This window comes from Octopus bimaculoides, chromosome 10, assembly GCF_046866305.1.
Source record: "Octopus bimaculoides isolate indiv1 chromosome 10, ASM4686630v1, whole genome shotgun sequence".
Classification (NCBI taxonomy): domain Eukaryota; kingdom Metazoa; phylum Mollusca; class Cephalopoda; order Octopoda; family Octopodidae; genus Octopus; species Octopus bimaculoides.
In genome coordinates, this window is record NC_142937.1 from 15,974,336 (window position 1) to 16,001,465 (window position 27,130).

Consider the following 27,130-nt stretch of genomic DNA (forward strand, 5'->3'; position numbering starts at 1 on the left):
TTGAGGGTATTTGTTCCGGCTTTTAACGTCCTGGGTGGGTCTCAAATTCCACCGAGGTCAACTTTGCCTTATATTCTTGTCGATAAAATAAAGTAGCAATTAGTAGTAGGTTAGTGTCGATAGTATGGGGACTGACTCCTCTCTCTACCCTCAAAATCAAAAACCATTAATAATTCACCAATGACAATTCGTTGGTGAATTTGAAAAAAGAACATGAGATGGATGAAACGGGCAAGTAACCAGTAAAAACTGTTACAGATTAGTAATAATAATATACGCAATTGTAAATTATTAATATTGCAAAGATTAGTAATATTGTTTCAATATACATCCCCTCGTTCAGACTAATCCTCTGAAATCAAAATAAATAATTAATTAAAAATTAAATATATTTATCTGCAGTAAATCGGGGTTTTTAAATATGTATTTTTTCTTCTTTCTTTTAGCTTCCAGAAAGGTAAACAATTCGAGAAATAAATGAAATGTATACAAAAATAACTCAAATTCTAATTAAGATAATAATTAAAGACAATTAATTACGTAATGTAGGAATATTTATTTAGAAATGGGGTTACTGTGGACATCATGACTGGAAATATAGTTATTGTTAAGTGTGAAACAGCTCTGTTTGATAGTGGGGAGGGGACGGGATGGGTGGAGTCATGAAACATAACGTTTGAATGACTGATTTAAATAACTATACAATCAGAAATGAATTATATATATTTATATACGTACATTCACACATATTATACATGCCTGTATACACACATACATATATAAATATACATATATATATATATATATATATATATATATATATATATATATGTATGTACACACACATGTATATATCACACATACATATATGTACATGCTCACATATGTATGTGTGTGTGTATTAATACATACATATACACGCACGCACACCTATACACACACAATAAGATACGTTGTGTGGATTTTTAAAAAATCAATCAAGATTTTTTATTCTTTCTGATATGACTTATTCTTGGTGAATAGTGAAGGGACGAGGAGAGCGCACGACCAGGTAAATGCCATAGCAACTCGGGATCAATCGGGGGTTATTCTACATCAATGCCTCAATGTCTACAGGTGTTGCTGGTTTTAGGGGGACACTGTTGATACACACTTCCGGCTTGAAATCCTCACTACATGTCATACACCATACACTAACTGGTATGGTAAAGGAAGATGAAAACCATGATAATATCCCAGACTTAACAACCAGATAACGGATATAAAATTCTCCTCTCTCAAATTAATCTCCCCGCCAACAGGATCGGGTAAATATGTCTGCGAGAAAGAAACACATGTGTGATATCTAGTCAGTCCGACTGATTGGGGGGAAAACTTAATTAAGCAGCTGTGTATTATATTATTATCGCTTTCTCCCCTCCAGAAACAGGAGGAACGGAAACCCAATTCTATTTAGTGGGGAACCAAAATATGTCGACTGTTATTTAGGGAGATTCCATAAGGTCCAGAACAAGATCAAGTTACCTACAGACAATAGAGTTCATTATATACGCACACACAAACATAAGTGTGTTAATTTATCTTTTCACATTTGGAAGGTTCTACAACACGAAACCGTTCTGTAACGTGAATTGACTGTTATGAAACTACATTTATAATACTATATTACACACACATATTATATATATATAACAAATCTGTCAACATTGTTAAAATCCATTTTTAATTTCCCATAACAATGAATACTTTAGTAGAAAATAAACTTTATCTGAAAACGTGTTTATGTGAGTGTAATGCTGTTAAATTTTTAATAATTGATCCGATTCTAATTAGTGTTAATTTTTTTCAAGATTGTCCAGTTGAAGGAGGGGAATAGAAAACAAAGAATGCAACATGAAGGGGGGAGAACGATAGAGAGAGAGAGAGAGGAAGAGGGGGGAATAAAGAAACTATGAACAGAGAAAGCTTTCCAAAGTTGAGAAGAAAGTTTTATGTTCTCGTGTTGGGAGAGAACATGATTTTATATAAGAAAAGCGATCAAGTTTAATGTTGGTGAGTGTATCCTAGCAACCTTATTGCCAGCTATGGCATACAGAACCAAAAAGAAAAAAAATGAATAAATTGCGGGACACAGTCTAAATGGGGAAAAGTAATGCGATCAAATTTAGAATGTTAGAGGCCTTTCCTGTCAAGAAGAAAAAATGCAATGGATTTAACACAAAAGAGATCAAGAGAGTAAAGAAACAAGAGTTAAGATGGATTCAATCAATTGAATGAAAGAGAAAATACTTGCCATCAGTTCGTTGAATATCAACGTTCAGGCCGACACAGATGCGGCCGAATTCCATGGTAGAAGTGTAAGGAGATTCTTTCTCTCAATTTATAACCCTTTTCGTTGGCAATTGCTGTTGTTTTAATACAATGTTGTTTTTAAAAAATGGTGTATGTATAAATATAAATGTTTGTTTCTCTGTATATGTGTGTGTGTCTGTGTATGGTTGTGTCTGAGAAGTGTAGTATTATTTAGTTGTTCGCAGAAAAAAAAAGGTATCACATTTGTTCTATTGGAAGCCTTTAAACTACAGCAGGCGTCAGACTAACGACAGAAGAACAGTCAAGGCAGCTTTCATTCTCGTTCCTTAGAGAACTGAGTGAAGGAGACGATAGAGAGACAGACAGAGGCTAAGCTAAATAATAAATGTCAACCCAAAGCTTTGTGTGTAATTAATTAACTAAAACAAAAAAGAAAGAAAAGGCAACATATATGCTGTTGCGCCAACAAAATTGGCCCACCAAATCTTGACCATCCACAAATAGTTAAATACCGCCTATTCCGCCCCTGGTAGTTTAGGCTCAGACCATAAAATCAACAAAGATATCCAGACCCCTTCTTCGAGGAACGGCAGTGGCGGCCGTTAGCAAATTTCAAACTTGTCATGCGCTTGCGCAACTTCCGCTTGTACGGCCGTCTCTTTACTGCAGCTTAGTAACTACACCAAACATGGCATCACGTGGCTAATAACGCACCTGCTCAACTAATTGCTGCTTACCATTTCAGTTTGATTTTTTCGTCTTTCGTGTGTTGTTTAGCTCCAGATCATCCCTGATTGAGCAGATCAAAGGTGTTCTAACAGCCATGACTATCTCCTCATAATTTTCTATGTCTATGACAACACTGTCAGTTCTGTCCTTTTTTTCAAAAAAAAAAACTGTCAGGGTGTGATTTGGCAGTTCTTTCAGATTTCGGGCAACCATGTATAGGCTCCCTTCATTTATTCATTCATGTGCTGTTTATCCCCTTATTAAGAAGTTCAAAGGGGTTCTAACAGCCATGACCATTTCATGATTTTAAATGTCAATTACATCTCTCTCTTTATTAAGAACTGTTAGGGTGTGATTTAGCAGCTATTTCTCACATCTCGGACAACCATGTATAAGGTCCGTCTTATTTGCTCATTCATATGGAGTTTCTCAATGACTACCTCAGCATCAAATGTGGTTTCTAATTTATTTAGTTATGTGTGTATATGTTTATTTTGCTGTGGTTGCTTGCTCTGGCCGCGTATAAGTTGGTGCACAGGTAAAAAAGGAAAGAAAATTATATTTCGGGATGAGAGAAAGATCGAGAATATCATACATTTTGGGCGTTATTTGTCTCTGTAGCAGCTTTAATTGAACTGTCATTAAAAGATTTCGTACTTATAGTGTATCTGGAAATGTCTTCCCTTTTTAAAGACGCTATGATGGTGTGGGGGGGGGACAATGTGGCTGCTATTTCTAGCGAACCGAGCGACTGCATTGATATTCCTTCGTTTTTGTAACTTTTCAAACTGACGAACAATTACTATTCACAAACCATCCCATTCAGCTTGCATGTAATATAAATATACCCAGTAACTCGTTATATATACACACCTTTTATTAATTCGAAGCTGGAGCTTCACTCCAAATTTCTCCTCTCTCTCTCTCTCTCTCTCTCCAAACGTACACACATACATGAGCGAACAAATGAAAGAAAATAGCGTTCAACACGTTTGGTAGGCGTTACATATTTTAATAACAGTTTGACTCAACTCCACATGACTTCAAGTTTCATATATGTATGTTACTTTTTGCAATGTTATCTATTGAAGAGTACGATTTTGAATTCACCTGTCACATTCCTGCCAGTGACATGTTAACTTACCCCAGATCTTCCCTTTAACTACTATTAGGGTAGGAGTTAAGGTAGGAAAAATACAGAGTAGGAGACGTCAACCAACTTAGCTCACGCATAATCGCTCGCCTTGCTAGAAATAGCAACCACGCCTCACTTAAATCACAACCTACAGACGAAAAAAAAAAGGAAAGACTTTAGATAGTGTGATCCTAACAAGATATGATGGTCACAGTTGGACTATTTTAGATCATAAGTCTGCTCAATCAGGGCCGACTTGAGAACTAAATAAGTTTATATATATAAACACACACACGCATATATGTATAAATACATATATGCATGTATACACGTATCCTAGATATGTAGTCACACACACATGTATATATACAAATTTGGATATACATACGTATACATGCATTCATAATCACACACACACGTATGTGTATATGTGCGCGCGCTCTTGTATGTAAGCGAACTCTACCCGTCTGCAGTTTCCTAAAACAATGCAGAAAGATTTCTGTTGGCGTTACAGAGTAACGCTTTTGTTTCTGTGCATGATAATCTGCAATCAAGCTCTCTATCTATTCTATGTTTTTATATAAACTCAAAGCTGAAACAAAGACGACAAGACAAAGTTTTATTGATTTTTTTCCCGGGGTAGAACATCCTAGTAACGAACTTGACACCACAATGCTGCCAGCAATGCGCATGTTCAACCAAGACGCCGCAGCTCGTCACTCATTCAAATAGTTGTTTTAAATAATTATTTTATTATATCGCCTAGAATCGCATCTACTAACGGACGGATAAATATATTTCCTCACTGAAGCCCTTATCCTTTTTTCATTTTGGCCTGACACATGTCTAATTTTCTCCTCTCAGATTTCATAACTTACTTGATAGATTCCAAAGTGAAAGGCCAAGCCTTTCTTCGCCTTTTTACTCGAAGATGTTAAATTCGGTAGATTAATTACAAAACATGAGAAGAAAGAACCAAACGAAGTATTGTAAAGTATTTAGTCTGGCGCTATGCCGTCATAGAAATGTCAAACAATGTTAAATTGTTGTACAATACAAACTTATTGGAGAGGAACTGTATAGTTTTGTCGATCGTTTTCATTATGTTACTGGTACTTTTTTGTCGACGCCGTATAGATCAAAAGGCAGTAATATTTTTAAAACTCAGGTTCATAGATACCCCGAAGCTATTCTTTCATAGCGAACCTGATGTCCTTGAAATCGTTAACAATATCGATTTGTGATTAAGCTAAGATGGTATAACAGTAAACTAAATGACCTTCAGTATTTAGTTAACGGTCTTCTTAGATTCAAATCTTACTGAGAACAACTTTGCATTTCACATGTTCGGGTTTGATAAAACAAATAATAATGACAATAATATACCGTTAATTCTAATTAGCTACATATAACTATATATTTTATAAAGGATGGAATTAAATTGGTGCCGAGGCGTCAGTAGCGTAACAAAGGATGTACAAAGTACTGTCACTTGGTGATGGGGCAAACGTACGTGGAAGGTATGTTATGTTCAAGAAGGGGATAACCGCCCAAAATCCATGTTACACCACTGGTGAGTGTAGGCCGCTTCCAGCTATTATATAGAGCTCTCCTTAAATTTCTAATACATAAATATTTACCTTCATTTGGTAGAATACTACAAAACGGCGGAGAGGTTAGCGGTTTGCATCCAACACTGAAGGATTGCTATTTCCAATATTAACATGCTGAGCTCTTCTAATGGCCCCAGCCCACTTGGGTGTAAATTAGTACCTATGTAATTGATGAGTGATGCATTAGTTTTTGATTTAGTTCTGCTGAAAAGATTACCAGCAATGAGGCTGGTTTCTCATTAACAAGGAGCTTTAGTCTCTGATCAACATAACATTAATACGCACCAACCAACAAGTGTGTCTGGATTCACACAAAGATATATGTTACCCTAAAGCAAAGTATCACGTAAAGAGCACCCAGTACACTCTGTAAAGTGGTTGGCGTTAGGAAAGGGCATTCAGCTATAGAAACCAAGCCAAAACAGACTATGGGACTTAGTGTCGCCCCCAGCCTTGCCTGCTCCTATCAAGCTGTCCAACCGATGCCAGCATAGAAAACAGACGTTAAATGTTGATGATAAGATATATATATATAAGGATTTAGATAGAATCTGGTACTTCAAAAGATATGCACCCAGTAGGGTTGGATAAACCTGTGGTCACTGCCTTCGGTTGATAATTATAAAAAAAAAACCCTGTGAGTATTTAGCGCTCAGGGGCTGATTCAAAGCACACGTTACGTTGATTGTACGTTGTTGGTATACTCCAGGGTATCCGACTTGTCGTAAATCCCTATGTTGTATTATAATCAAATGAATACTAACAGACGACGGATAATTACCAGTTCATTACAGCCGTTTCTTACGCATCTTTTAATAGAAGAATGAGAATATTGCTTCATTGCAAAAAAACCGTAATCATCAGATGAAACATAATTTCAAAAACAACAGAATACAACAGGGACGTCCCAGCTCTGTTTTTGAAAATATGTTTCATCTGATAAAATGTTTCTTTTTGCAATGAAGTAATGTTCTCATTCTTCTATTTTAAAAATGTGCAAGAAATGGCTGTAATGAGCTGGTAATTATCCATCATCTGTTATTATTCATATATATATATATATATCATCATCATCACCACCATTTAACGTCCACTTTCCATGCTAGCATGGGTTGGACGATTTGACTGAGGACTGGCGAAGCGGATGGCTACACCAGGCTCCAATCTGATCTGGCAGAGTTTCTACAGCTGGAGGCCCTTCCTAACGCCAACCACTCCAAGAGTGTAGTGGGTGCTGTATATATATATATATATATGTGTATGTATATATATGTATATATATATATATATATATATGTGTGTGTATATACATATATGCATACTTATATATATATGTGTGTATATCTATCTATCTATTTATATATGTATATATATATATATATATATATATATATATATATGTATATATATGAGACAAGGTGTACAAGAAGAGAAGGCAAGGAAATGTGAGCGAGGGGGAACGAAAGAACGAATGTCATAATACAAACAGATATACACACAAGTGCCATCCATTCATGGGACAATAAACATTTTCTTAGACTATAAATTCTTTTACTAAATAAATGAATTTTATAAGGAAATAATATGAGTATAAAAGGAACTCTCTGCATAATAATAACTGATATAAATATTATTTGGTTGGTTGGTTGGTTAGTTGATAGTTATATTTTCTGATAAGTTAATCAGCATGTGATAAGTAACACTGGTATATGATAGTTTCAAATTTTGGCGCAGGGCCAGCAGTTTTTTAGGGCAGTAGGGAAATCAATTACATCGAACCCCCACCCCACCCTGTATTTGACTGGTAGTGGTATTTATTTTATCAACCCTAAAAGAATGACAACCAAAGTCAACCCCAGCAGAATTTGAATTCAGAATATAAAGGCAAAACTGTTAGCCTTTTTTTGTCCAGTATGCTAAGGGTTCTGCCAGCTCACTACCCTACTCTAGTGATATAATAAAAACTTGTGAAAAAAAAATGACTGAGACACAGATAATATATATAACATATATATAAAACAATGGACGAGATGATTTGTAGTATTTCATTACATCCCTTTATATTCTAGTTTGCAAATTCTATTGGAATCAACTTTATCTTACGTCCTTCTGGAATTGATAAAATAAATACCCCTCGAGTACATAGATCACTGTAATTAGTTATACTCTTCCATGCAAATTCATGGCCTTCAGCTAATAAATCAGTATTTAGTTGCATTCTAAATTTACAGACTCTCACGACCAATTCTATTTTTCTCCCGTTTGGGAAGGAGAAAAACTACCAGTTATATGCTGGGTTGATTAAATTAACCTCATTGCACCAACAAAGTTTGTAGCCAAGTGTTAAAGATCAATATACATTTAAGTCAATGAAGGAGCCTATTTCTCACACACATACACATATATAAATATACAAGCACATCTACATATAGATAGATAGATACCAATGTAAACCTACTTGTTTAAATTCAATGAATATATTTATTGAAATAGCCTTTATTATCTCATAAAGGAATCATACTCCAGTATATATGCATTTTATAATTACACATACACACAATGTGTGTGTGTGCATATATATATATATATATACACATACATACACATATATATATATATATATGTACTCTTGCTTAGATATTAACATACCTTTGTGTGAATGCATGCACACCATTGTTTCATGGTTGCCAGGAGATAACCCAGCACTCAGTGTATCTGTATGTTGCATTACTTTATATTGATCTATCCAATCGAAATAGCTTAAGGGAATGACTGTCTCTGCATAAACCTTGTCCAATTTAACCCTTTGAATATGTGTATTGAATTATAACTAAATTGAAAATAACGATGACAGGTTTAGTAAACTAACTTTATTTGGAAATATACAATTTTCATTTCAAGTTTAATTATAGTAGAGTTATTTTATTAAATTTTTCATAATTTTCCAGATTAACTGGAACAAAACCAGTCTATTTCAACAGAATTATATCAACAAAAAGGTTAATTCAAGAAGTTTGTATCATTGAACTAGGACCAGTCTCAGGTAGGTTAGTATCAAAGAACAAACGATCCATATTAATTGTTTAACATTATCACTGTTTCAGCAACAACCAAGAGAAATGTATCAATAAACTTTATTTAGTCACATAGTACATCTAAAAAGATAGCAGTCAATCCATTGAAGTGTTGAATCAACACTTTGTGGTATCTGTTCAACTTGTTTGTGTTCTGCACTTAAATTCCACCTAAGTTTACTTTATTACTAACTGGGACTCCATTAGCTATGACGATAAGCATTCCTGTTGATCTGATCAACAGAACATCCTGCTCGTGAAATGTGCAAGTGGTTAAGCACTCTACAAACATGCATATCCTCAACATGGATCTCAGAAAGATTCAGCATGACACAGCAACCTTTGAAATACAGGTACTACTCATCTCGTTTTTGTTAGCTGAGTGAACTGCAGCAATGTGAAATAAAGTGTCTTTATCTATATCTATAAAAGGCAGGATGTGTGTGTGTATATGAATGTACTTTATGCATGTCCACAAATTAGCATGCATGTTGCTCCAATTTTAGGAGGACATTGGTCACAACCATGGCTGTGCTTTTGTCAACTTATTTTTCCTGAGGCACCCCCAGGTAGCGGTAAAAATAGCTTTTCAACCATAACTTTTACCAATTTTCGCATCAATGAAATCTGTAAGTTTGCTAACATGAATTAAATCCCCTGTCTTATAGATTAATTCACCCTACTACAATGCCTCCGAAAAAAATTAGATTTCGATTACCTAAGTAATCTCAGCGTAGGAAAAAAGAAAGAGCTGAAGAGATTATTAGCAAAATATTATAACTTTTTGGGCTGAAATCTGGCACTAAAAGCTTGCGGATATTCCGCTACAAAACATTTAATATCAAAGCAATAACTTTCATAAATCATAGAATAATTTTTGAAGACTCTTTCTGAACCCAGTCAATGACGGGTATTTCTGCTAGTCATAAATAAAGTCTTGCTCAGGAATCGAATTTGTGAGCTGAATACTTCACCCACTAAGCCATGCACCTTCACAGGTATATAAAATAAGTCTGAGTCAGTCATGTTCTAGGTTTGATTCTTCTGTCTCTCAGAATTAAGTTCACTGCAATGAGAAGAATAAGTACCAGACTGTCCAGTCTTCCTTTTTCCCAAGACAACTGTTTCTCCTCTATTGTCATAAATGGCTCTAGCAGAGAAGATCTCCATCATTTGATCATGACGATTCAGTTGTTTGATTGACTGAATTACCTGCCCCTGAATTAATATGTTAATGGCTGAGTATTCCATAGACATGTGCACCCTTTATGCAACTCTAAGGTAGAATCAGTATGACATTATGAAGAGAGAAATAATTATACCCTTTGAATTACAAGTATCCTATCAGAGTATGGCACACACACACACTCACAAATGATCAGATAGTGATTCAATTATTCTAGAAAGATTATTACTAAATTATTGGCCATGTGGTTATGTATATATATATATATATATATATATATATATATATATAATGGTCCTGAAAGTGTTGAAAATCAGAGTATTCCAATGTAGCACTCATTCTGGATTCAAGGCTATCTACACTCAAGGATGATTGAAATAGTGTAGAACATCCAGATATTACACCAGAAAATTCAATGTGCTAGTCTTCTTCTAATTCTACCTTTGGCACGTAAAAAGTACCCACTACTCTTGGTGTGGTTGGTGTTAGGAAGGGCATCCAGCTGTAGAAACCTTATCAGATCAGATTGGAGCTTGGTGCAGCTGCTAGCTTTCCAGACCTCAAACCGTCCAACCCATGCCAGCATGGAAAATGGATGTTAATCAATGATGATAATTATCTAGGTCCTGTCTGCTCTTTCACCATTTTTATCATTTTATAATTATTGTTTCTTCTTGATCATCATCGTCGTCGTTTAATGTCTGCTTTCCATGCTGGCATGGGCTGGAAAGTTTGAATGAGAGCTGGCAAGCTAGAAGACCGCACCATGGATACCCTTACTAATGCCAACCACTCTAAGAGTGTAGTGGGTGCTTTTTATGAGCCACTGGCATGGACCAGTCAGCTGGCACTGGCATCAACCATGCTCAAATGGTGCTTTTTATGTGCCATTGGCAACGATCATGCTCAAATGGTACTTTTTATGTGCCACCAGCATGGGACCAGTGCAGTTAATTGCCCAATGATTGAAGGGTATTCTTAAATGGGCCAGTTATGCTGCACTGGCATAGGCCATGGTTACGGCCTCACTTGGCTTGTCGGGTCTTCTCAAGCCCAGCATATCCCCAAAGGTCTCGATCACTTGTCATTGCCTCCATGAGGCCCAACGTTTGAAGGTTGTGCTTCACCACCTCATCCCAGGTCTTCCTGGGTTTACCTCTTCCACAGGTTCCTTCTACTGATATAAGCACCATAGGCTTATATAATTTAAGAGCACACCTCTGATGACATGCCATTCCAATGTTTAAAATTGCAAATATTATGCAACTTTTCACATGGCTCTCTCAAAAAAAAGGAACGTTTCACCATCCAACTATAAAAACAATCCTTTCTAGTGGTACAAAACACAAAATTCGGCAGAACGAGGCTAGTCGATTACCCGGACTTATTTATTGTAATGACCCCAAGAGGATGAAAGGTAAAGTCAGCCTAACGACTGACCAAATGCAAGCATTTTGTCTGGCATGCCAAAACAAAGGATCAGAAGCTGCAGGGTAGAAGGGAGACAATCATGTCAGAGATGAAATCTCCACAATGCCACTGATATATAAAATTGGATTCAACAAGACATACAAACGTAAAAAGGTTCCATGGTTCTGAGCTTTATCCAACCCGCACTGACATGGATGTAAAAAGGGGAGATCTCATGACCCCAATATATAAATATATAATTAAGTAGTCACCCCAAGTTAATAGTTTACCTTGGATTTTTAAACTTTGCGAATTGCTATCCTGGGCTGTGACCTAGACCACATAAAACAGCTTGGTATTAAAATTAGTCGTTTCAGGGCACATCCTCCTTTCCTTCATGGAACCAAACAATGGCTCTTTCAAGACTTCACTACTGTAAATCCTTAAAATGATTTTTTTGTCTGAAATGCTGTTGTAGCCCTCAAATCACTGAACTTTGGTTTGCATAAAAATGGTCACTAAACTCACCAGTTTTCTTCTTGACCATTCATAGTAATCACACATGCACTGGACCAAAGTAGTAAAGCACTAATCTGCTCCTTCTTAGACAAAACCAAAGTCCAAGATAGGTGAATTAACCATTTAGCATTCAGATTACTGTCAGACATATTGCTCACTTATTCAAACTGGTTTGATTTAATCACGCATTATTTCCTATCTCTGAAATTTCAATGTGATTGTATACCTTTTAGATTGACATTGCATTTTAAGTGCGAGGTGCCAAATCCAGCACAGGTTTGAATATAAAATATGTAAAATATTTGGGGCCAGATATGGTTGGTTTAAATCTAATATGTATATTTACAAATCCTATTAAGTAATCTGAATCTAGTTTATCAACACACAGATGTCTCACCAATAGTAAAATGTCAACTTTATGACATTTCTATCTCCACACCTGCACAGGTCAGCTGAGATATGGACTTGCAGAATGAACAACTCTCAAGTGAATGTCACTACATTTCATGAGCTCTTAAATCAGCCTGGAAGATGCTGTAGTTTGGATGTTGATATGTTAATGTTTACCAGCTTGGGAAATACAATTAGGTACAGAATTGGCATTGGGAATTATTCCTTTGAGATGAATGACAAGAACAGGGATTTGTCTATGAGAACAGCTATCCACTAAAGAATGCTCTTAGAATGGAAAAAAAAAAAAAACTACAACCAAATATTTTATATGGGTGTGAGGATTCGGCAGGCATGTTGTATGTTTGTGTCTCAGTCTTGACACCACTTCTGAGTTGTATAATGCTGTCATACAAAGTTGCTGATTCTGCAGAAATATTTGCCCACAGAATATGGCTAAGACACATGCCTACCAAATCCACCCTCACACAGAAAGACTGAACCACACATACAAAGGACATACTGGGATAGCCCCCCCCCCCCATCTCATTCTTGCGTGACTATAGTGGATACCCATACTAAAAGCACTCCCCCTATTCTTGTCAGAACCACAATGCATCCAGTGTAGTTAAAAGTAACATTACTCGTACAAGAATAACCTCCACCACCAATTCTGCATGTAACAGTATTTCCAAAGCTGATAGACACTAACATCTAAAGTGCAGCAACATACACTAAAGGGAAATTATAGAGTTAATGTTACAAGAACCAAATTGTTGTCCAGCATAATTTAGCAATTTTTTAATTTTTGGAAGGGAGACAACACTGGATCACTACTAAGTTCCCAGCCAGAGGTGGAACTCCCAAAAACAAGAATTGTTACTAAACATGAGCGCACGAAAGCTTTTATATATACACCAACAGAATAAGCACTAGGCTTACAAAGAACATACCCCAGGGTCGATTTGTTCGACTAAAGACGGTAATCCAGCATAGCCGCAGTCAAATGACAAACAAATAAAAGAATAGAAGAAACGCATCTTAATATACTTCAACTCAACTGTTTTGACACCAATGTGCCCAACACTACTGATGCTGAAAAAAAAAAAAAAAAAAAAAAAAAAAAAAAAAAAAAATCTAAAAACATCCTGTCAAAATTTCTTGCTAATCTATGTTCCCAACACCAGCTTCATAATGATCTGGCTATTCTACTAAATCAAAGTTGCACTATATGCTCATATTTGTATAACAACCATGCTAAACTTCCATATATAACATCAATAATAAGAATAAGAAACTCAATATAAAAATAATAAAATAACAACAATGTGATTGAGCAGAGCATTTATTTACACCTCATTAATCTCTTGCAAAGCTCCTCAGTCAAACAAACCTGAAAAATAAAAATAAACCGAAGTGAATAATTAGCAACAAGTGTCAAGATAAACATTAACAGTTACATTGTCTTTAAACAATGAATAATCAACCAGACTTGTGTATCACATGTGACACACACACATTCTCAATTCCTATCTATCAGCAGAGTAACTTGGGACTTATGAAAGGAAAGCTTTACATTTCTTAACACATGAAACAAAGGTTAACTAAAAGACTTGAAAACAAGTACGGAAGCTACTGGCAAAACTTTCTCTATACTTACCAAAGCCCATGTCATCATCTGACTCCTCTGATTCTTCTTTCTTCTCCTCTTTCTTTTCTTCTGCAATATTGAATTATGCAAAAATATTTAGTGAAGCACTACACAGAACAGGGAGAGGAAAAAACAAAACAAAAACCTGTATACTTATAATACCCTCAGTTCAACCAAAAGCCATACATGTTCAATAATGTATGAAGCCAGGACACTATTTTATAGTGATTTCAAATCCATTTGCTCATCTTTCTGTAGTCTACCTTCGACTACAACAGTCTTGCAACTAAGTTATATAATAGGAAGTATGAAAGAGTAGACAAAGCTATCCTGATTATGTAACCAAAATGCCAGTAGTAAATCCATCTTAAGATTGATAAAGGAGCCAATTGTTCAACCAACTGAATATATTTATTTGCCCACAGGGGCTAAACATATGGAGGGCAACAATGACAAAGGGATTGAGTCAATTACATTGACCCCAGTGCATAACTGGTACTTATTTAATCGACCCTAAAAGGATGAAAGGTAAAGTTAACCTCAGCAGAATTTGAACTCAGAATGTGATGGCAGACGAAAATACGCTAAGCATTTTGCCCTGTGTGCAACAATCCTGCCAGTGAGCCACCAACTGAATAATCTGTTCCTGAATTCAAGTGTCTAAACACGACAATTCCACTGGTGTGTATACCCTTAATGCAATTCCCAGTTCGCATCACCATCATAGTACTTTAATTAAACTCTCAGTCAGCACCACCACAACAGTGACATGGCTGTACTCTTTGAATTACAGATACAAACCATCCGATGTGCTCTTATAGTCTCCATCCACCTGACTTCGACATTCATTCCAAGATGCTACAACAGGATCTAACCCAAACCAATATACTAACATCAAAATGTCAAATACTTAGAATTTTGTAACTGAAAACGATAGAGATCCTGTTTTCAAACTTAAAAACACAAACCAATGAAAGGAACTTTTACATGGTGCTGGAGTTAACAGAAATAAATATACTTATATATCAGTGACATGCCGTACAAAATAGCTTGAGGTATTTGGCTCCACTCCAGTTAAGGCCTCTTACCATTATAAGTTATAAAATAAGCACCAGACACCGTTAAGTATCTTCTAGCAATCCTGGAGGGAGTGCTCAAGCTAAACATACACATGGGAAACTTTAACACAAAATGCTAAAAAACCACAGTACATACCTTTGGCAGGAGCAGCAGCTGCGTCACCAGCAGGTGCAGCACCACCAGCTGGTGCTCCACCAGCTGGTGCAGCTGCCATGCTGCCTATATTGGAAAGCATCGCCTTGATGTCCACACCATCCAAAGCACGAGCAAACAGAGCTGTAAAAAAATATTTCAATATGTATTAGACTACAACAGAAACAGTAAATAACAGAAAAAAAAAAAAAAAAAAAAAAACCCCCAACAAAATTCATTATTTACAATGCTGAAAGTGTCTCTGAAACTTAACCTCAAGTTAGAATATTTATTATTCCAACTTAACATAAAAAGGGTTTCAGCATGAGTTGATGTAGCAAGCCTCAGGAGGACACCTGGTATATACACCAAGCACCGCATATTCTTGCATACCAGTGAACACAATACATAGAAAATACATTGCTATAACAGAACTGCTACATATCAATACAAAATGCCACCAAGCACCGCATATTCTTGCATGTTTCACCAGTGAACACAATACATAGAAAATACATTGCTATAACAGAACTGCTACATATCAATACAAAATGCCTAGCAGCTCAATACCCCTTGAACCACACCCTAAGCTAATCCTGTAGCTAGACATACACTAACTCATAAAACTTACCCAGCCAAATCAATCACATTATATCATCATCGTCGTTTAACGGCCGCTTTCCATGCTGGCATGGGTCGGACAGCTGCACCTGGCAAGGTTTCCACAGCTGGATGCCCTCCCTAACGCCAACCACTGAGGGTGTAGTGGGTGCTTTTCATGTGCCATCGACACGGGAGCCAGTCAGGCAGCACTGGCATCGGCCACACTAGAATGGCACTTTTCACGCACCAATCATTCCATAATATATACACTTAGTTCTGGGTTCAGCCCCACTGCACAGTACCATGGACAAGTGCTTTTACTACACGGAGTCAATCAACGCCTTGTAAACAGATATGATGGAAAGAAACTGAAAGAAACCGCCGTATGTGTACAATGAGCTAGTTCCTCCCAAACTCAACAATGCATGACTGCTGTAAACGACTACCAATCACACAAAGTGTTCAACTATTTGCAGCTTCACATGAAAACATGACTAGCAAAGGAGAAAAACGATCCTACTTAGAAACAGGTGAGGGCCAGTGAAATAAAGAGCATCTTATTGTAGAAAATCTACTTGAACCCCTCTAAACTCATACAAGAAAAGTTGATGTCAAAGCATGACACAAGCTGCAACACAAAGGGCAGTGTAACAGTAAAAAGAGTATTCTAAGTTGGTCAGTGGCTCAACTTGCTTATTTTAATTTCTGGGCCACCACTTCACACTACACTCGTAGTTTATAAGTACTTAATGACATCTAGCGAGGTTAAAAAGCAACCTTAATGATTTTCCGTTAAGCACTTGCTGCACAAATACTACAATCGGTTTATTCACACCATTTATTTTAAGACAAACCGAACAAATGCGAACAATCAAACCAGATTCACATGAATTTTACACATGCAAATGTCTAATTTAAGTTTTCAGATTTCTTGTGCACAGATTATGCGAACATTTTCAAATTTGATGCATTTATGTCAATTTTCATGCTGAATCCAATTGTTTCCTTGCATGACTACTTCAGCACAGAATGAACTGTTGCCGTGTAAACAGAAAAAGAATTTATCACAGTGCTTTAAAGAATACGCTACAATTTTACTGAAGATGACCAGTCAAAGGAACACTGCTAAAAGATCTTGGTGTCTCCACCACCGAGTCCCTTTCTCCTTACTTCAATGACCCTTGTATCATTCACGTTTCGTAGGCACTCCTACTTTTTTTCTTACCACCACTATTTCCATTTAATACTCTAGCCAATCATGTTTACTGTTACTCATTCCCCCATCACCACCATCCGCCCACCTCACCTCTCTAAAAGCCAACCTTGTTCTACTCACAATTGCTGCTACTGTGAAAATAAAGCCCCAACAAATTGTAAAGAGTTTGGTGCCAGGAAGGCTATGCAGCCATAAAAACCATGGGCAAATACATTCGAGTAACCAGACCATCCAACTCATACCAACAAGGAAAGCAAATATAAATTGAAAATTGCACTCCCTACTGAATTGTAGTTAAATTGTATTCGCCCCGCTTAACACGCTCCTACAAAGACTGCAGTTAATCGATCTGGCCACACCGAAAAATTTGGATTTGTGTTCAAAGCCCCAGAAAATTATCGAGTAATTACATAGACAGGCTGAGGTAAATACGCACACCAACCGTTTTCGGCGTAACCCTAAACACAGAGTGAGCGTATTTTTTAACCCGCCCACGGGCAATCTTAGTTAATTCGTCCCTTCAACTCCAGTATATTAACATTTATAGAGTAACTCGCAACATTTTGAAAAGATATTAAATATTACGCAGTAAGTGACTAACGTTAGCTTCCCCAGAACTACGCAATATGAGAAAAATGTTTTACGATTTAAAAACAAAAATTTCTTAAAAATACTTTTGAATTCAGTTTTTTTTTTTGGTAGAGATGGACTATATGTAATCTGAACCTCCCCCCACCCTTATTTATTAATTTTTTTTTACGGAATCCCACGTTTTAGGCTATGGAGATTCCGATTCTGAAAAAAAAATTTTGAAAAATTTCAACCCCCCCCCTACCAAGCAGGCTATTTACATGCTAGAAATAACAGCCAAATCTCACAAAACTAGGGTTAGGGTTACCCTGTGGATCTATATAAAAACCGGGGGAGGTGGAGGAGAAATCGAAATTTCGAAAATTTTTTCCAAAATCGGATTCTCCATGGTCTGAAACATAGGATTCCGTAAAAAAAAAAAAAAAAAATTTAAAAGTGGGGGTATACCCAGATTACATATACTCCATCTCCACCTTTTTTTTTTAAATGAATGCTCCGTCCCTTTCGTTACCATATTTCTAACCAGATTACACCCCTTATGTGTTTCAATTAATTTCTAACATAATCATAAATTTAGGCTGGTTTCATTAAACAACTTTTTTATTTATCAACATATTAATGTGATTTTTGGAAGATAATTTAACGAAAGGGTCTCAACCAATTCTATACCAAAATTTTTGTCACAAAGTGACTTTAATTACAGGTAAATACAAAATATAAAATTATTTAAATTTTTGTTCAAACATCGCTATAGAAAATGGGTTATTAGCTAATATTCAATTGGGTATACAACAAAATATTATTATAGAAGAGTTGTGCACATTACTGGATTTATTACTGTCTCTTTTGCCAGTATAAAATTAAAATCCAGAGCAGTACCCAGTATTTGATTCACAAATCTTTTCCAAACTTTGATCCCCCATTTTGTGCGCTTTCCTGGCATATACTGTCGAAAACGCACTCGGCCTTTATAGCCCACCATATCCTCATCTATAAACTGTTTTATATGTGCTTTGAACAAAGTCAATGAGGGGTCTTATTTTAAATAAGGGATCAAAGTCTGGTTTTCCACGTACTGGTGTACTGCTCGTGTCCCTTACATGTAGATATTGAGTCAATTTTAAAAACCGTATCCTCGTCATTATACTTGAGACATATTCGTCTCCTAAGGGTTCATCACTACTCCAGTAATTTATTCTAGGTAACTTTCTAATGCCCATAATAATATTTATGGCAAAATATGCTTTAATTTCATTCAAGTTTATGGGAAACCACAAACTATCCTTTTTTACGCTTTGTTTACTACATTTAGCGTAACGGTTTGTTTCCGCCGTAATCAATTCAAATAGGCACATCGGAAAAAGCAAAAAGAAATAGTCTAAAGCTTTACTCTCCTGTGACTTGGTCCAGTTTCTTCAGAAAAATCACTGAAAGGAGTTTTTAAATTTTCACTCCATTCAGGTACTAATTCATTCTCTTTATCGCTATCATCGGAGCTCTCGGATTCACTGCTTTCATTTTCGGAAAATGAAACCTCAGATTCATTATCAAATACCACGTGCTTTTTTTTCGGTTACAGAGTTAGATTTATCAAGGTCTTCAACGGAAAATCCTTCGAATTCTGACTCGCTGCTCGACAGAATAAAATTCGTATCCATTTTTTTTGTCAGGATTACAAATTTTGAAAACACAACAGGAACAAATTTGGAAAAAAAATCTCCCAAAATTAAAAAAACACGTTGATCGTCGTACAAAACTATAGCTGAACTGTTTACACAAATAATCACGTGTTTTCACGAATGTACTAACGAGATTTGCTCGGATATTCTCATTTAAATATGAATAGGTGATTACGGGCGGTTTGGTCACATAACCGAAATTTTTTTTCGGGCGGCTTGGTAACGAAAGGGTTAAAACTGAAAAGAAACTTTTTAAAAACACCTCTAACGTCAAAAAGTCAACACTCCCAAGAGTGTGCCAACGACACACACACTGACCAAATCCTAACCTCAGCATTAGTCAGACTTGGCATTGAAATGAAGAGATTTTAAACTTTTTTTTCTAGCTGGCACTCAGGATAATTTTCTCTCGCAGGCTTCGGCAATATGCTCTTCTCACGTCAAAAAATACTGCAAACAACACAGCATAACTACTACCGATTTTCCTTAATATATTTTTTGATGAAATTTTGCAGAGATTGTCTCTGAAACTTAACCTCAAGGTAGAATATTTACCATTCCAACTTAACATAAAAAGGGTTTCAGCATGAGTTGATGTAGCAAGCCTCAGGAGGACACCTGGTATATACACCAAGCACCGCATATTCTTGCATGATTCACCAGTGAACACAATACATTAATTTTCATCTCCCAATTTCAACTTAAGTGTCACGTAATGAGACTCTTCTACAACTTGCTCAAGTTCATCGCGCAAAGAAATTAATTGGCATTTCCTTCGTTACCCATAGTTTGAAAGGTGCAATAAATAATTAACCAGTTAATATCATAATTGATCAAAACGACAGAACTAAAATCGCTACCACACACAAATGAAATTTTGCACACGGAATATTCTTTTTGTAAAGTAACGTTTTTGTTTTTTCAAACTAATATTGAGTATCAGCACAGCTCCATTAAAAATATGGGTAAATTTTCTGATTAACACCCGCACGTTTTTCACTAGGGTGTAAAGGGTCAGGGACGGAATTCCCTAACCCTAACACCCTAGTGAAAATCGTGCGGGTGTTAATCTGAAAATTTACCAAAATATGAAGCCCTATAAGTTTGCAGGACGAGTAAAAAAATAATCATTAAACAGGAATTCTGCTCTTAGATTAATAAAGCAACGCGAAAACTGCGATTTTCCTTCTAAGAGTTCTCTCCCCTCACAAGAAACAAAACATGCGCGGGAAAGAAAATCAAACACGGGGTAATCTTCGTTGAAATTCCACTGAAATATCCTTTCTTATGTTATGTGAAATAGAGATGGAAATATAGTACTGTATGGTAGGTAGTACAGCAGGGTAAACTTAGGTAACCTACTTTATTTCCAAACTATGCTAGAGGACGTGAAATCGATGAAGAGCCAGATGTTGAAATATACATCCACGTGTCATACATCTTATGAATCGAAAGCGATCACCTAATTTATTGATGCTGTTAAAACGTTCAAACAGAATGCAGATTTATGTTAATATTATCAAGAATCTAAAAGGTATTATTTCAGTTAATGATTACAAATTGAAACTGGAAAATTATCGTCAGTAATCGTAAAATCCGTCCACGTGGTCCGAACTACTGCCATATAAACAACGATAGTATCAATGTTGAAACAATAAAAAAAGAAAATACAAATTATAATCAAAGAAAGTAATATTAATATTAAAATAAATTAAATATTCATGATCACTTACATGGCCAGTAAGGTTCAACTGATACATTTGCTGCTTTTAAGATCGTATTGATTTTGTCAGCCTAGAGGAAAATAAGTGGATTAAGAAAATAATTAAAAATCATATCAAAGTAAGGCTTTTAAATTTAGTTTATAAGCGCGAGAGAAAAGAGTAATGAAGAAAATAGAACGCGATAGAAGAAACAGGAAAATGGCGTAACAAACACACATGGGTTAGAAAGGAAAGAAACTTACAGTGACTGTAACTTGATCATCAGCGAGAATTAATGCAGCATAAACGCATGCAAGCTCGTTATTTGATGCCATTGTGTTTTTATGTAAAAAGCTTTGATTGATGATGAATTAGAATGGTGTACGTCGCCTGGATTCTGGCCTTAGCTCGTTGAGAACGATACACTTCTAATGAACGCAAGACCGGAAAGAGAACGACACACCGTCACGTGATAAAAAGAACAACATGATACTGGTGTTCTCGTCTGATTAATATTTTTTAAATTGGTTTATTTTAAAATATATTCCCAGGCAGTGCTTTAGATTTTAAAGTTTGAATAATAAATTCCGGACATATAAAATAAAAATGTCTTTGAATATTTTATTATTCCAGTGTAGCCATGGCAATTTGCTAAACCCACGCTACTCTTTGTAGTCTGTATTATATATAAACAAACATCCGACTTTTTATTTTAGTCTATATTTTTGTGTATAATATATTGAATTTAATTTAGTACATTATACCATGTTAACTCAGGCCCAAGTATATATCGAGAAACATAAGATCACTGCGCTTTTTGAGGTAGCATATTTTATATTATTTCAAAATCGCCCCAAACGTCACCTTACTGATATGTTTTTGTTTTGTTGTTCTTTTATTCCTAATGGTTACGTCTATAAGAGATACTGTCTCAAGACGAATAGACGAATGCCATAATTAATTGGGCTTTCAACGCTGAATCTTCTTCAAGTATGATATACAAGTTGCTATATATATATATATATAGTCTGTTAAAGTCTGTCATACCGGCCATGACGAAGGGAAATAGCCCTAAAACTCGAGTCGCCTTTATATATATTTATATATTTGATCCTTTATATTGAACACTCAATATTTCATCTACATTCAATACTTTCTTTCATGGTGCCATCCATTTTTATTTTATTTTATTTTATATTGTATATTGTATATCATATTATATATTGTATATTCCATATTCTATACCCCACATTGGTTCTGCAGGAATATAAATAAAACATTAGAAACAGACAGTGTTGGAACTCTTTTAAGCAAAATAATATACATATATATATATATGTGTGTGTGTGTGTGTGTGTGTGAAAATGCTTCTAAGCTCTTAGCTGCGACATTATGACAACTTACTGATTGTCCTATACTATATATATATATATATATGTGTGTGTGAATTCCTCTATTTACATACTATCGAGGTCTCGTTCTTTTGTTGTCATTTTATTATTATTAATATATATGTGTGTACGTGTGTATATTTAGCATACGTTGACATCTGCAAATGCACAACTTGCACATTTCTTCAGTATCGTATCCTAGAGCCTTTGGATGTTTCGGGCCTTACAACGTCCATCTTCATCACGACTTTTCTGCGTTGTTCTTGATTTTTCTTCTTTTCATCTCTATAATGCCCAAAGTTTCAAGGACTTAAGCTATGACCTGCCGACTGTGTGTGTGTATGAAGAATTAAAAGCAGAAAAGCAGAAAAGCAGAAATTTCATAGGTAGAAAATGAATAACTTTCAACAGCCGTTTCATTGGGAATAGACGTCATTAATATTTAAATATATAATTAAGATACATAATTGATTGATATAAATGAATTTAAATTAAATTAATTCTGAGCCATGTTTATATAAAGTGTATATGTTTTATTCTCTTTACATCTATGATACATTTTGGGAATTGACTTAAATACTTGACTAACACTTTCTTAATAATTTGTAGATGTTATTAGAAGATATTAATTGCTAATAGATCTTTCATGCATGGGCACTAAGCATTGGACAAATCTGGGGTGGTTCATACAAAGTTTGAATTTTCTTAGTTTTATATTAGGGGCCACATAAACAATGAAGCACATGCATATACATATGTGTGTGTATGTGCATGTTTCTGTATGTAAATATATATATGTATATATATGTGTGTGTATATATCTATATATATAAACAAAAACATTCAAGTATTCACACTCGAAGTAAGATGTTACTATTATTATTAATATCATCTGCGGTGAATATTTTTAATTGATAATATTAACAGCAATAACATAGGTGGTTTAACAGGTCTAATAGCATTATATAGCTATAAAATTTAAAGTTAACACAAAGTATGAGGAAGCAGAAAAAGCATCAAATGAGTATCTGAATGACATATTCTTTAAAGGTGTGCTTTTTTAATGTCTTAATTCCTTATCCATTTCCTCACCTACTGTTGTTTTTCTGTTATTTGGTGTCTTCCAGTGGTTGAATTAGGAATTTAGCTCCTATTTCTAAACAGTTGATGCTTTTTCCACATCCTCATGCTTGTGCTAACTTTATATCATCATCATCATCATCATCATTTAACGTCTGCTTTCCATGCTAGCATGGGTTGGACGATTTGACTGAGGACTGGCAAACCAGATGGCTGCACCAGGCTCTAATCTGATCTGGTAGAGTTTCTACAGCTGGATGCCCTTCGTAACGCCAACCACTCCGAGAGTGTAGTGGGTGCTTTTACGTGCCACCGGCACAAGGGCCAGTCAGGCGGAACTGGCAACAGCCATGCTCAAATGGTGTTTTTTACGTGCCACCTGCACAGGAGCCAGTCTAGTGGCACTGGCAATAACTTTGCTCGAATGTTTTTTCATGTGCCACTGCCACTGACCCAAGTGCCAGCAAGGCGATGCTGGTAATGATTACACTCAAATGGTGCTATTTACGTGCCACTGGCACCCGTGCCAGTCATCGAATTTGGTTCAATTACAATTTCGATTTCGATTTCACTTGCTCCATGTGACTTAAAGTTTCACAGGCTCTTAATCTGACTCAATAATCTGAGCCTGAATGAGAAGCCTGTGAAACTTTAATCCAAATCAAACTGTTTTAAATAATAATAATAATAATAATAATAATAATAATAATGATGATATATATATATATGTGTGTGTGTGTGTGTGTATATATATATATATATATATATATATATATATATATATATAGGCAAGACAAACTACTAGCGTTCTACTTCAGATTCGCGTTTGGCCGTATGGCTTTTTAATGTTGTTTTCACTGTCCAATTTTTCCTGTCTTGGTTTACATTTGCCACCTTGGAATCCTCTGTTTAGTGGGTTGATCCACTACTCAGGAAGAGACTATTCTAGGGTACGTTCTGCCTTATCTTCGAAACGTCTAGTTAGAATAGAGGCAGCTGATGAATAATTCCAAGTGGCTTTCTGTTTTCCTATGTGTTCGTTCCGTTGTCTGTAGTTCATTGTTCTAACGTCCTGTACCCTGATATGCATCTATATACACATGTAGATGTAAGTATATACATATATGTGTGTATACATGCATATATATTCTTTGTATTATTATATATATATATAAGGAATTGAGAAATATCATTACAGATCAAAATATAACTCTCAGTAAGAGACAACCTAAAAACTTGAAAAAACTATTAACAAAGGCAAGGTTTGACCTCAGCAACAAAAATCAAACATTCACTGTATCCAAATGCAATGATAGCCGATGCGGCACATGCCGATCAATCCATACCGGCCCATATATGGCTGTGCTACTTTTGATAAGTGCCAATGCACAAAAAATTTTGATTCCTCAGTCACTTTGCTGATTATTAATAAAAAGCATAAGTAATAGCATGTAAATAGTCGATTAAAAACACCCTTTCTAGATAGAAAAAGTTAAAGGTTATCCATGGGAATCAAACCCCTATCTTCTGTAAACATGACAGGCATTTGGCCATCAGATACAGAATGTCAAAGAATTGTTTTGATCCAAATGCATTCATCATCATCATCATCATTAGATGGTTTGACAAGCCAGAGAGATGTACCAGACTGAATTGTCTGATTTGACAAGGTTTCTATGGCTGGATGACCTTCCAAATGCTAACCACTTTACAGAGTGTACTGGGTCCTTTTTACTTGGTACCAGCATAGATGCTTTTTACATGGTATTAGCATTGGTACTTTTTACATGGCACCAGCACAGGTGTTTTTTATGTGGCACCAATACCAGTGGAGTTGCCAAGTAACTTGCAAGAAAAAGACCTCTCAGCTGAGAGAGGGAGCCGAACTGAGAAAAGTGACTGTGTGCCAGGCCCCTTGGTACTAACGCCACATTCCTAGTGCCCACAAACATAGACCATTTTCTGTGGCAAATTTGAAACAATAGTATTTCACAAATAAAGCTTAACCTAATTAACCATTTATTTATTTATTTTTTTACATCTATTACCCTGTTTTGGTCACCCCATTATCACCCCATTTTTCTTCGACCCCCCCCCCCCTGTGGATCTTTCAACCATCTCTCTCTTGGGGGTTGGGGACCGCCCACTTTGGGAACCACTGGTTTAGAGTATGATAGAGGAACAGAGATGGCTGTCTTACTATAGAGGAGATAATTGACTACCCCTGTAGGACAAGGGAGAAGGAAGGTGGGAGAGAGTGAGACAGACAGTCAAAATGAGAGAGAGAGAGCCTACAGTTGATAGTGACAGGTGTCTTGCTGTAAGGAAAATATATGGCTACACTGTATCTGTGAGTAACTGGAAAGAGAGATAAAGATGGTGGTGACAAGATCTAATTTTGAATATACTGAAAAATGTGTGTTTAATTTTTTGTAGGAACTTATGAATAAATTGGTTCGAAATGCGCCTGAAAATCCTATTATTTATCTCATCAAACAATTGTATAAAAAAGCAGGACTTGATATTCCACTCGTAAGTAAAAAATGAAGATTTGGTATTTCATTTCATGGTGATATAAAACATGGAGTTGACTGTGTTGATAATCTGTGTAGTTGTTATGCGTTTTTGTTTTTGTATCTGGGCTTGGATTAAATTATCTGTTTTGTTGAAAAACACTCCTTTGTTTCAATTAATTTTGAAAAATAATGAAGCATCTATAAAAATAACTATGCTACATGGTAGTGAAACATGGGCTGTGACTGCAAAGGACACACAAAGGCTTGAAAGAAATGAAACGAGTATGCTCTGCTGAATGTTCAATGTCAGTGTGCATTTATGACAAAGTGTGTTTTGACAGAAAAATTGGGTATAAGAGACATCAAATGTAGTGTGGAAGAGAGAAGACTGCACTCGTATTGTCATATGATGTGTATGGATGAAGACAGCTGCATGAAGAAGTGCCAATCTCTAAATGTGGAGGGAACCTGTGGAAGAAGAGAATGGAGATGATAAAAACTGAGATAATCAGCAATTGCTGTGTCTGGGAAGATCCTTCCAGCTCTTAGGGTGAGAAAGGTGTGTCCTTTATTTTCATGCCCCTGCACACAATCTGTCCCTGACAAACCTCACCCCCATATCCCATCTTTGCAATGCCTCCCCCTCCCTTCTAACTCCCACTGTACCTTGAAAACCTACGTACATCCAGCATGTCCCTCAACTCTCCTCCACACAACATATCTTTCTAACATCCCCTTCCTCTACCTGTGCCCACTCACCGTATTCCACTCCCCTCTATCTCCCACACTCCTTTTGCAATCTCATGATTCACCCATCTGCTCACCCTATCCAATCCCTAGTCAACCTCACTATATACACCACCCTGTAACTTGAGTGTAAGCCCCATCACATCTTTACTGTCTTATCTCCCTCTCTCCTCTCTTTCTTTGTCTGTTTGTCTCTCTCTGTCCTCTCCTTTGTCTCTCTTCAACTGAGGTAGTCTCCCACTGCAACACACCTATTTCTTTCCCTCTATTCATACTCTAACTTCTCATCACCTGAGCCACCTCCCTCAATATTTCCTTCTTTCTCTGTTGAAGGGGTCTTGTCTAACAAGTTACTGGATGACCATACTGCTG

The 27,130-nt window shown here is 36.1% G+C and overlaps 3 protein-coding genes across 7 annotated transcripts in view; 1 reads left to right on the top strand and 2 right to left on the bottom strand.

The window, feature by feature from the left end:
- Positions 1-2,933, bottom strand: part of LOC106879651 (kinesin-like protein KIF2A) — a 73,805-nt gene extending 70,872 nt beyond the window's left edge. For all 4 annotated transcript variants that reach the window (XM_089358400.1, XM_052971046.2, XM_052971047.2 and 1 more), the window contains exon 1: positions 2,294-2,933. In XM_089358400.1, coding sequence (XP_089214526.1) covers positions 2,294-2,348 — 55 coding nt within the window. In that variant the 5' untranslated portion in view covers positions 2,349-2,933. The remainder of the gene's footprint in view (positions 1-2,293) is intronic.
- Positions 2,934-8,818: 5,885 nt separating this feature from the next.
- LOC106883752 (uncharacterized protein C8orf34 homolog) overlaps positions 8,819-27,130 on the top strand; it is a 39,649-nt gene continuing 21,337 nt past the window's right edge. The window contains exons 1-2 of one of the 2 annotated variants that reach the window (XM_089358409.1): positions 8,819-8,837; positions 25,932-26,027. In XM_089358409.1, the coding sequence (XP_089214535.1) occupies positions 25,938-26,027 (90 nt within the window). In that variant the 5' untranslated portion in view covers positions 8,819-8,837; positions 25,932-25,937. Of the gene's footprint in view, positions 8,838-21,654; positions 21,847-25,931; positions 26,028-27,130 lie in introns of those variants that run through there. The other variant, XM_014934870.3, reaches the window with a different exon arrangement.
- On the bottom strand, positions 13,699-21,504 carry LOC106883753 (large ribosomal subunit protein P1). The gene is made up of 5 exons (XM_014934872.3): positions 21,288-21,504; positions 21,055-21,115; positions 15,236-15,376; positions 14,030-14,089; positions 13,699-13,762 (listed from the first exon to the last, which is right to left on the bottom strand). The coding sequence occupies exons 1-5, from the start codon at positions 21,357-21,359 to the stop codon at positions 13,749-13,751; spliced, it is 348 nt and encodes a 115-aa protein (XP_014790358.1). The 5' UTR covers positions 21,360-21,504; the 3' UTR covers positions 13,699-13,748.

Excerpts from the sequence above, each read along its gene's own strand:
- LOC106883753 (XM_014934872.3), bottom strand. The coding sequence starts at position 21,359 with ATGGCATCAAATAACGAGCTTGCATGCGTTTATGCTGCATTAATTCTC. Across the intron at positions 21,116-21,287 it reads ATGATCAAGTTACAGTCACT|GCTGACAAAATCAATACGAT; the intron begins GTAAGTTTCTTT and ends ATTTTCCTCTAG. Across the intron at positions 14,090-15,235 it reads AGCTGCTGCTCCTGCCAAAG|AAGAAAAGAAAGAGGAGAAG; the intron begins GTATGTACTGTG and ends TCAATATTGCAG.